General features: G+C 39.5%; 1 protein-coding gene across 2 annotated transcripts; it reads left to right on the top strand.

The window, feature by feature from the left end:
* The first annotated feature begins 4733 nt into the window (after window positions 1–4733).
* Window positions 4734–9280, top strand: nrarpa (NOTCH regulated ankyrin repeat protein a). Of its 2 annotated transcripts, none has more exons than XM_038283624.1 (2): window positions 4734–4897; window positions 5097–9280. In XM_038283624.1, the coding sequence occupies exon 2, from the start codon at window positions 5559–5561 to the stop codon at window positions 5895–5897; it is 339 nt and encodes a 112-aa protein (XP_038139552.1). In that variant the 5' UTR covers window positions 4734–4897; window positions 5097–5558; the 3' UTR covers window positions 5898–9280. The 2 variants fall into 2 exon arrangements, with proteins under 2 accessions (XP_038139552.1, XP_038139553.1); XM_038283625.1 differs by having other exon boundaries at window positions 4879–5021.
* The last annotated feature ends 318 nt before the right edge of the window (window positions 9281–9598 follow it).

The following is a 9598-nucleotide window of genomic DNA, read 5'->3' as shown; positions in this document are numbered from 1 at the left end:
ACATCTGGACAGATGTTTACGATTTTTTTTTTTTTTTACCTGCAGAAATGCAAATATTAGTCCCTAGGTGTGTTTTCATGGCTAAAGCATTTCAAAGTTCATGCAGGTTTAAGTTGATTTCTTTGCTATTTTTAATCCAGGTATCCTGAAGAACTTGCCTCAGTTCTTCTCCTGCTGTTTCTGCCCATTCATGTGATGTAAAGTGGGGGTCGGGGGTGCTGGGAGCCATCTGCTCTGTGTTTGGGAGTCAGTATAGGGACCCACCAGACATCACAGTCATAAAAGAAATTATATAATAGAAATTTAATTTCCCCAAAATCAGAAGCTATATTCATCATCTAATTGTTGATTTCCAAACTATAATGGTGTCAGTGAAAGTATGTTTCAAGTGTTTCGACATCAGCCTTAGTTTAGTTTATCAAGTTTCTCATCCTGACTCAGACCTGCATGCAGGGTTTTATTTTTGGATCATTTTGCAGCTGTTTGAGCACTGAGGAATAAAAATGGAAAGCATGCAAAAATATCTAAAGCATATGCCTAAATAATTGTCTCTTTATGTCATATTAATATCTTATATGTTAATTACATCTGACAGAATCATTTACGCCGTCTTATTGCAACTTCAGCTGGAAAACCTCATACTGTGGGAAATTAGTCATAAAAAATAAGTCAAACTGATCACAGCCAACATTTACAGTAAGGGCCCGAAACCTATCCAACAAGTCCCCATAGGATTCCCTTTTATAATTGCCATTATAATTTTGATGCAGGAAAACTCCATGCAAAAGTAATATATAATTCATAGATGCTTTGCTTAGTGGGAAATTATCTTCCCACATTTTTCAGCTGCAAAGGAATGGTGCATCAGCACAGGCTCAGTCCCCATCAGCTGCAGCAAAAATCCTACTGGGGCCCATATGAATTATATAGATATATATCAGAAATTGGATTTATAACGATTTGTCAACCAATTATAGAAATTACCTCTGTGAAAAACAAACAAAACATTATGGTTGACGAGTATCTGCCATAAGGGTCCCAAATATGTTTCTTAATTTAAGCATAATTGTATATAATTTAGAAACCTATACCAAATATATATTTTGTTGATAGGGGTTATACTTTGTAAACTCAGGGGTATCCTAACTTAAAACCCATTTTTACATGTCAGCTTGGTCCCCATCAAGCAGCAGCAAAATCTGCACATGGTTTGGATATTGTCCAAGAAATGCTTAGTCATGCTTACTCAATGTATAATGTGCAATTACTATTTAATACCCTGTGCAATAACCCTGTACTATAATCCTGCTAAAAAAAATAGACTTCAGCTGTTATATCTATCTATCCATCTATCTATATATGGACTCACTGTATATACCCTCATGCACCTTTTCTTACTTTGGCATCTTCTTCTTCTTTTTGACTATTTGAACTGATGTAATGAGTAAATGTCTCCAATGTGAGATCAATAAAGTCAATTAATCAATCAACGTAATAACCTTTACATGCTATCATTTGCCCGAAATGTCCCAGAAGAAATCATTTGTGTTGGTGATGGGGTATTTTTCCTCCCTCTTTTGATATGAAGTAGATACAAATATGTTAGAAATAAAGTGCTTTATTTTAGATTTTGTTACTACTGGGGATTAAAAGGAATATAGTAGGTAGCCTTCTTCACAACCACAAGTTATCACAGGAAATTAAAAGCTTTTTAATTTGAACACTAGTGGAAAATCCTCCATCCATGGGACGCGTCCGAATCACATTGTGCGCCATATGTAGAGATCAGAGTGTGGGAAAAAAGAGGAAGGTGTGAAACCGTTACAACAGAGAGGTACTCAGAAAGTGTTACACAGATGAGATAAACTCCACCAAACGGAGCTGTCTGAGGCCCCGTCCACACGAAGACGAACCCTGGCCTAAACGCACAAATTTTTCACCAAACCAGCCTCTCATCCACACGAAGCCGGCGTTTCAGGGGTCTGTAAACGATCATTTTTTTATTCACCCTTCAGAGTGGGAAGATTCTGAAACGCCGTTTTCGCGTTTCCATGTTTACACCCTAACCGCATTTTTTTTTTTTACACGCATGCGTCATAGCGTCGCCTCTAAACACGCAAGCGCGACACATCACAACAACAATGGCGCCGTTGCTGCTAATGCTACTCACCCTGCTGTCGGGCTGGTCGGGCTTACAACAGAATCTTCTTCTTCTGGAATATCTCCAGGAAGAACAGAGCAATATCGACCACATAGTTCAGCACCTGAATTTGACTTAACCACGAAAATAGACCCGCAGGGCAACCATGTATAAATATTAGTGCGCATGCCCTACATTTCGTCGCTTATTTTTGCTTTGGCACCACAGCGCCACTTACAGGCCTGGCATACATTTTGCAGCGTTTTCATGCATTCGTGTGGACGCTCACATTTATTTTACGTCTCCGTCTTTACGGCAAACGTTTTGGAAAATATCAGCGTTTCGTGTTCGTTTTGACTTCGTGTGGACGGGGCCTAAGTTAAGGCTGAGATGTTCCTTCTCAGCGGTTTCTCTCACTGCTTCTCTATGACTTTCTCTGCGTCTCACCGTGTTTGCGCCTTTCACCACCGACACCCCCTCCCTCCCTCTCTCTCTCTCCCCCCCTCTCTCTCTCTCTTCTCACACACACCAAGACACACACAGGCGCCCGGTTCCCACGGTGGTGGGGGCAGCTGAGCGGCGTGTCAATCTGCGCACAGCGTCACCTCTTTTCACTTGCAAAAAGGAAGTAGCGCAGGGCTTTTGTTATTTGAAGTCCCACAGTCTAGTCGTTTTAAAAACAACTGGACTATATCCGCCGTTTATGATTTAAACAGCCACCTATAATCTCCTCCTCGGAGGTGTTTTTACACGGGGAGCCCAAGCCCGTTTGGGACTTATTTCACTGCTATTTATACCTTTTGGTTCTGAGGTCATTTCTGCCCATACAGCAGGCAGGCTGGGTTTGTCCAAACTTTTGTGCCATTTGGACCCCCTGGAACCAAGCATGAGATATGCAGTACCCCTCCCACCCCTCTTATTTCTATAATTACACTCACAGACTTCAATGTGTTTCATTTGGGGTTTTATTTATATGCCAACATTATTAGTAAGTGCAAGAAAAAAGATGCATGGTTGAAAAAAAATATTCTTAAGACTGATACCCTAAAATAAAACCTGAAAATCCAAATTTTTACTTTAAATAAGTGCATTTTTTCTTGAATTCAGAAAGAAAGTGTGACACTTTGCCAATGGAACAAGAGAAGTTACATTTTAACTTTAACTGCATTGTCTTATTTCAAGTGCACGCTATCCAATTATCTTTAAATATATTTATTTTATTGGCAAATTGTGGTATTCACCTGCTAAAATTAAAGGTAAATACACTAACTTTAAGAAATGTTGACTTATTTCTACATCATTTTTGCAGTGTAGTAGTAAATCCAGGTGGTTTGTTTAGGCCTCAGAAGATTGTTGGGGAACATTACTCAACATGCAGAATGACAATGATCAAAGGCATTCGGTCATGGGTAAGTTGCAGAGAAGTTTAAAGCTAGTTCTTCTTATAAAACAATATCATAAGTTTCACAGTTCAGCTAAGGATGTCAAAATGAAACTAGCCTTACAGCTTTTCACCTTAACTGTCAGGAAAGGATGGAACCAAGATGCACATGGTAACTCTGGGGGAGCTGCAGGGGTCACAGTCTAGCACATAAATAGTTATAATCTCCATAAATTTGGCTTAATTGATAAAGTAGCAACAATAAAGTCACAGTTGTTGCAGCCATTGCTGTATTGAGTTGAGCTCCTTGTCCAATAAAATGTTTAATTTAAGCACATAAAGCAAGGTGGTGGCAAAATCATACTGTGGGGAAGCAGAGTCTAAAACACTAATAGTTATGATACATTAGACATTTTTTACACAATGTAAAGAGACCTTTTAATAGAGCTTCATAAAGGGGCAGATGAGCCAGAGTTTTGAACGGTGAGATAAAAAAAAATGTGTTGCTGAACTCCAGGTGGAATTGCCCTTTGCGTAAAAGGATTATTTATATAAAAGTGTACCTATATTGCTTGGTGAAACAGCCAAAAACAAATGACATTTGGTACGAATATAAATTTAAAGCTACTTATAGGTTAAGAATATATTGTATATATTTAGTCTATGTGTAAAAATCAAAATAACACATAAATGTGACCAATGTGTATTAATGCTATTGCTAAAATGAGGCCTCACATTGATTAAATGCTATTCCTAACATCTATTTTATATTTTGAATGTAGCCAGCACTAGTTTACTCAAGTTTATTGTACAGCAAGGATGAGAAAAGGAGAAATCAGCTGAGTTGTGGTAAACAAAGTTGTGGGCCCCCAACAATTATAGTCAGTTTAGGGACAGAATAATAGCTACCTATAAAACCTCAACAGTTCTTATTGAACCTTCTTTTAATCCTTTCCACTTGCAGGAGATCAGATACAGAGCTAAACAAAAATTGGATACAGAAATCGTTGCCAGTGCTTTAATATTTCTGCAGCAACATTATTTGTACCCCCAATCCCCCTCCACCACCAACTACTCTCTCTCTCTCTCTCTCTCTACAACACCACGCCCCCCCAAACCAAAGACAGAGAGGCAAGGCCCTGATCCCTCCCTTCAACCCAACCGGCAGCCTATACCGTCCGTGCTACTCCGCCCATTCCTCCACTGTTAATTCTTTGGGAAGGCATTGTCATGCAAATAAAGGACGCGTAAAAATATTCGCCCGGAGCACGGCGCAGTTCAGAGACTCACACGGACCGCCAGGAGGAACGCACGCATCCCGGGGCCACAAAGTGGTTTATCTGTCGCCAGGACACGGACCCGTCCATCCGTCGCAGGTAAGTAAGCGGATCGCGGTTTTGGCTGATGGACGCAAGCTTGGGGGGATCCGTGCGTAAAGCCGTGGCGCACGGAGCTCTCAGTTCCTCTGCTGCGCTGTGTCACTCCTGGATGTGGCGGAATGTGTGTAAGGAATTTGGATTCGTGCGGACATCTTTCGTGATTATTCTTTGATTATTATATTTCTCTCTCTCTCAGACATCTGCATGGCCACATGAGCAGCGACATATAGCCAGGAAGCTGGTTGGACCGCTGAAGGAAGGGATCCAGCAACCAGGAGGCTGCACTTTGGTGAATGTGGTCATCCTGCCAGTCTCCGCAGTGAAATCGGAGGTGTCTTTTCTTCATCTCCTTGTGCAGATTACCTGCTGCTGCTACTAGAGAAGGAAAACTACATCCACACACCCCTGGAGCGCTTTTAGACACTTTTATATTTTAGGGGGATATTCTCTGCACATTTTTGCACACCAAGTGTGCCATTTTCCCTTTTTGTCCTTTTTGGGATATATCCAGTGATCGTTCACCGTTAAAGTGCCTTAAAACTGGGTAAAATCCAGCATAACTGTGGCACTGTATCAGACCAGAGACGCTCGACACAGCTTTAGAGCCGAGACAGGATTATTTCTCGTCCCCCCCCTCACCCTCCAGCGAGCTGCAAACATGAGCCAGGCGGATGTCTCGACTTGCTCCGCGCCGCAGAGGGTCTTCCAGGAGGCTGTGAAGAAGGGCAACACCAAGGAGCTGCACTCGCTTTTGCAGAACATGACAAACTGCGAGTTCAACGTCAATTCCTTCGGGCCAGAGGGACAGACAGCGCTCCACCAGTCTGTGATCGACGGTAACCTGGAGCTGGTGAAGCTGCTGGTGAAGTTTGGTGCAGACATCCGACTGGCTAACAGGGAAGGGTGGAGCGCTTTACATATTGCCGCCTTCGGGGGCCACCAGGACATTGTGCTATACCTCATCACCAAGGCCAAGTATTCCTCTGGGGCCCGGTGATCTGTCTTTGCTGTCAGGTAAAAATAGAACATTTTAATAAAACAAAAAACACATCAGCAACAAATTTCATCCTAAACTGCAATGCACGAAGAAATAAATAACCGCTGCCATTATTTACATAGTTGTGCCAAAATGTATGATTTAATCTCCCATCACTGTAAATCAAGCAGAACCATCGGTGCGCACCAGAGCCGGCCCGAGGCTCTAAGAAGCCTTTAGCAGAATTTGATTTGGGGGCCACATTTCTTCCACTTCTGTAATGATTTAAAAACTAACATTTCAGACATCCTATGATGCTTTTAGGGCTAAATTCAATGCAAATTTAAATAGAGGTGAAGTCAAAGAAAATGTTTTCAAGCACTAAGAGCTTAAAATATTCCAGGCTGCCTTTTGGTACTTTGTGGAATAACAGTAACAACTTTTTAGTTGTATATGTAACTGCAGGAAAAAAATTGTGATTTCAAGAAAATTTTAAAGACTTATCCACCATAAAACATCAAGCAGATAATATTAAACCAATTCACGGTTCAAACACCAAACTACAGACATTTACATCTAGTACGTGTCCTTTAAAAAAGAAAACTTGATTCTCTGACGATTTCAAATCTATGAAATTTACTTTCTCGAGAGCATCTAATAAGCTTTAAAAGTATACAAATTTCTGTAAATAAATCTAACATTTTAAGCTCTACATTCTATGTGGAAGATGGGCCCCCTGATTGTTTTGGGGTCTTAAGCAGTGTTCTAGTTTGCCTATGCCTCGGGCTGGTTCTGACTTACAATCACACGGCGCTCTTAAAAAAAGCACCTCACTCCAGTGAGTTTGTTGGTACTTAAAGTTTTCGTCTTGAATGTTCATACAAGATCATTATAGAAGAAGCTGCCACAGTGTGTGTTTATGTATGGACTGCGGAGTGCAGATGGCCCAGTTTTTTAATTCAAAGAGAATTTTCTCTTTGCAGGAGCACAGATTTGACCTGTTGCTCTTCATTGTATAAACCCAATTTCATTTTTTTAAATTTTTTTGGTTAAGTTATTTTTATGTGAAACACGGCACTTGATGCTGCTCGGCTGCATGCTGGAATATCTGAAAGGGAAGACATGCGAACGAGAGGAGAAGCCTTTTTGCTGGTTTCCTGAGGTCTCTCTTTTTTCCCCTTAAGTCAGTTTAACTCAGAATGAAAATCATTTTAGTTACATCTATGTTTTTATAAAATATGGGTTCCGATTCATTTTTTAAGTCCAAATTACACACTCTTCTGGACATAAATCAATCAATTCTCATTGCAAAGTTTATAATCTACATTTTTAAGACATTTTATTTTAGGCTTTGGAAAAGGAAACCTGCGAAAATCCCAGACTGCAAACATGGATGAATGCATTATTTAGACAATGGGACAGTGAATAAAGTCTGGACATGCAAATATTATATATATATTTCTTGAGAATTGATTTCATTTTCCATACAGCGTAGGAACCATGTGTAACAAGTGACTCCATCATTGTTGTGAAGTACTGTACACAATAGCTTTACCTTTTTGACAGTTGCTGAATGGGCTCTGCAAACACACATCTTGCCATTGCTGGTGTGCCAACCTTTCAGGCCAGTGCGACCACTCCGCCCTGGTGGTCATCGTATTAAGAACCGCTGCTTTCGCTTTATATGTTGTTTTTTAAAAAGAGGAACATTTGGATTTCACTTTATAATCTCCTTTCAGTATTCTGTTAACCCCTAGTCATCACTGTGAAAGCAGGCTGGTTTTATTGTTATTTTTTTATATTTATGAAGGTACATTGAGAAGATGCATTTTTGAATATGTTGTGGTTCTACTTTTAAAAGAAAAACATCTGTAGAGTCAGAGTATAGTAGGTGACTCAAGCTGCTTCAGACTCTTCTTTTTTTGTTTAAACCCAAACCTGCAACCCCCTCTTTAGATAACCGACACAGCTTTAGCCTGTTGACCCTCAAAAGGACTTTTAGTTATGCTGACTTTTTTTCCCATTTGGTTGCCCTTTTCCCAGCTACCTCGACTGTAAAGTGTTCTCAAGCTGTTCTTCCTTCTCCCAGTTTGTCCCCACCAATCATGCCAGTATCTGTCTGCTATGTAACTTTAACAGAGAAGATGGACTTCGGTGCAGAAGATGCAATGCATTCCTCAGTCAGAACAGTTATGTTACACTACAACCAAACCAGTGCTGACAAAAGCATGCTTCCCATCTAAACTCCTCTCACTCCCTCTCTGTCCTCTCTCTGTCCTTATCAGCCTGTTTTATGATTATTTTTTCATTGTATAGCATGACTTATAAATGCAGGGAGTTTTATTGCACAAAAAACAGAGCCTTGCGCGCCCCTAGTGTTCAAAGGGGGTAACTTCAGAAGGCTTTGGGATATTTTCTACTACTGAGCAGGATCCTTTTTACTGATGGACAATGAAGACTTTATTGATAAATAACAACACATGACTATTGCAGGATGTCACACAACAGATAAAACAGGAAATTTGGGTTTTGTAAGCTTGCCTGCTACATTTTGAAAGTCATGACACCCTAACTATTTGTTTTTAACAATGCTGCTTGTTTTATGTCTTTTCTTAATTATGATTTTTTTTTTAAAGCCTACTGCTTCACAGCAATACTGGTCCAATTCATGAGAAGCTTTTAAAAAAGTGTCTTTTATTTTGACACTGTGTTTGCTTCTCATGGGGACCCGTGTGACCGGGTTTAAAACAGTTATCAAGCCAGACTGAGAACTTCCCAGGAAAAACAAACAAATAAACATCCGGAATCCTATAATATAGCTCCACTAAGTTAAGGTATAGATACGCATCAGGCAACAAATAAAAATATGCATCGCTTGTGTTAAACTTGATCTTTCTTTTTTTTTTTTTTTTTTGAGAAAAAAAAATATTGCACTGATGACTGTCGTTAAAAAGTTGACTTTTATATGTCAACATTTAATTTTTTTTTCTGAATAGAAAAAAAAAACACAAACACAACAAAATACTATTGTATATGTATACGCTCCAGGTGATAATGTCCTAATGTATGTTTTACTTTGTGGAAAAAAACAAAAAAACATTTTTCAACAAAGATGTGTGTATCTCTGTGATTGGGTGTATGTATATATACATATGGATATATATATCAAAGCTGATGATGATGATGATGATATCTCGGGGCACTTTCTTTTCTGAAGTGCTGTCTTCCTGTTGTGTCGTTTTAAAAGGGGGAATAATACATTTGATGGTAAGATCATTGTAACGATGTTAAAAATTGCACGCTTGTGTGGTTATTCGGCTCACCGAGTCATAACATTTATGACCAGCAGAGCCAGCTGTCGGACTGGTGTACATGAGTGAGATGATATTTTTTTTCTAGAAAAATAGGAGAAGAAAAAATGTTTTAAAAAAAAAAGGAAGAGAGAAAGAAAGTAAGTGCAGAATTTTCTTTTGGGGTCAGTCAGCTTGTGTTTCTGGTCTTTGCTTCATTTCAAGCAAGAGGAAACAGATGAATCTTTAATGAGTGAAGCAGATGTTCCGTCTTGTCTGTTTTTTTTTTTTTATGTATTTTCTTTTCTTTTTGAACATTTGTAACACTGTGATGATGGTGACGTGACGTCACATTGAAATGGAGTGCTGTATTATTTTTGTACGTTTGTGTACAAGCCAGTAAAGAAATCATTAAACTAAAAAGAAAAAAAA

The sequence above is a fragment of the Cyprinodon tularosa genome, unplaced genomic scaffold (genome assembly GCF_016077235.1).
Source record: "Cyprinodon tularosa strain WSP-4 unplaced genomic scaffold, ASM1607723v1 ctg196, whole genome shotgun sequence".
In the NCBI taxonomy this organism is placed as follows: domain Eukaryota; kingdom Metazoa; phylum Chordata; class Actinopteri; order Cyprinodontiformes; family Cyprinodontidae; genus Cyprinodon; species Cyprinodon tularosa.
This window is presented reverse-complemented; position numbering and strand designations above follow the sequence as displayed.